This window comes from Seriola lalandi, unplaced genomic scaffold (assembly GCF_002814215.2).
Source record: "Seriola lalandi dorsalis isolate HSWRI2012SDOR001 ecotype SW California unplaced genomic scaffold, Sedor1 jcf7180002000564, whole genome shotgun sequence".
In the NCBI taxonomy this organism is placed as follows: domain Eukaryota; kingdom Metazoa; phylum Chordata; class Actinopteri; order Carangiformes; family Carangidae; genus Seriola; species Seriola lalandi.
The window spans coordinates 1-1,951 of NW_019471223.1; the positions used below are offsets into that span (position 1 = coordinate 1).

The 1,951-nt window shown below is 38.4% G+C and overlaps 1 protein-coding gene across 1 annotated transcript; it reads left to right on the forward strand.

Annotated features, from left to right (window-relative positions):
* Nucleotides 1–8: 8 nt before the first annotated feature.
* LOC111662493 (zinc finger protein 236-like) lies at nt 9–1,554 on the forward strand (the record flags this gene model as incomplete). The annotated part of the gene is made up of 3 exons (XM_023416375.1): nt 9–166; nt 1,009–1,212; nt 1,422–1,554. Coding segments are annotated over exons 1-3 (437 nt in total), but the record flags the coding sequence as incomplete, so codon positions are not given.
* Nucleotides 1,555–1,951: the final 397 nt, after the last annotated feature.

The following is a 1,951-nucleotide window of genomic DNA, read 5'->3' on the forward strand; positions in this document are numbered from 1 at the left end:
GAGAAGCCTTTCAAGTGCAAACAGTGCTTCAGAGCTTTTGCTGTCAAGAGTACCCTCACTGCACATATGAAAACGCACACGGGTATCAAGGCCTTTGAGTGTCAGTGCTGTCTGAAGTGCTTCTCCACTTCTGGAAGCATGAAGGTACACATGCGACTGCATACAGGTGAGAAGCAGGTCCACTTTATGAAAGGGTTACACTTAAAGCCAAAATGAAATGAACATTTGAACGCACTTTTCACTTTACTGGCTTATTCCTTCTGTCACATCATACAACTGTTATGCCAACGTAATCCCTATTTGCATTAGTTAAATGAGACATACATGAGCCTTCAACATTATGTTTTCATTTTAATTGCAGCCTCTATCAGTTGGTATTTAGCTATATGTTATATGATAAATTATATAGCAGATTACAAAAGCTGGACCTGTGTAAATAAATCGGTGCTGCTTGTGATCATTCTGTATTTGCCTCTTTTTAGAGAACCTACCTTAAAGTATCTTCCCCTGGACATGAAATGTCAGCATTAGTGTGAATAAACAAAACTGTAACAGTTTGATTATCATGTGCATTTGTGCATTAGTTTTTGTCCCTCTAATTACTATGTAATAGCACTGTCTATGTTAGGTGTTTGATAATGTGTTCGCTCTAAGCGAAGGCTTTTGATAAGTATGATGTTAGGCTTTGTGCTTATGCAGTTTCATATCTTTGTCACATTTTCCTGTGCTGTAATCTGGTTCCATAGAAATATATATTGTCTCCTGGTAACTAAAAGGCTTTGTAACCTTTTGTAGCCAAAAATTTAATAAAATTATAAGAGCTAACATTTTTGGTTTATGTGTGAGTTTCATATTATTTGTTTAGATTGGCTTAGGGATAGTAACTCTTAGATTCTTATATATATCATATAATCTTTTGATGTGTGTATCAAAGTACACATTTCAGAATCAGTCTAATTCTCTAAATACTAATTCTCCAAAAGTGCTGTTTTTACCCGCTCTCCCCAGGTGTGCGTCCTTTCCCCTGCCCTCACTGTGACAAGATCTTTCGTACATCAGGCCACAGGAAGACACACATTGCTTCTCACTTCAAAAGCCTGCAGCAGAAGAAACACAAATTTCCACGGAAAACCAACAAAGCCAAAGTGTCAAAGAGTAATCTACCTCTGCCTGATATTCCCCTGCAGGAACCCATCCTCATCACTGACTTTGGTAAGAGCATGTGTGGGCAGGCACATAGGGTAGTGTTGTATCTATTTTTCCTCATAGTAAACATACACACTCTTTCTCTGGTGTTTTTGCATTGCATTGTTCAGTCACTTTCTTGCTTATGTTTCTTCAAGTGTGTTGTGTGTTTCTACACAACTTGAAATGTCTATTCTCACTAGTCCTTATTCACGTGTTCTCATGTTGTTTAACAGGCCTCATCCCATCGCAGAACCCTCGCCTGGCTTTCCAGCAGTACCTGGAGGTGGTGGGCAATGACCGGCCTTATAAGTGCCAGTTCTGTAGTAAGGCCTATAAGAAATCAAGCCATCTGAAACAGCATGTCAGGTATGACTTCTTTATTATTCATTTCTTTATTCTTAGGGTATATTCATTCTCTACAGAGGGTGTATCCCATTCTAGACTCACCACTCAGTGTTTCATCATGCTCCATTCTCGGGTTGAGTTGTTATTATTGCACACCAGAGATCTGGTGCTGGATTGGAACAAAATGGAGATGGACTTTTGAGGACCAAGTATATTTATTTCTAATTTCTTTTCATTTAACTTGATAAAGGCTGGGAACATCCAACACGTGAATTGTGAGAGACATAATAGTATGTGATGGAGGCTGCTGTCTTTTTAAACATAATAGTAGTACTGAAAAATTTTTTACAAAAAGAAAACAAAATGTGGCAAAGGATGGAGCTAGTTAGTTGTTCCACCAAAGAGGAGGTATTACCAA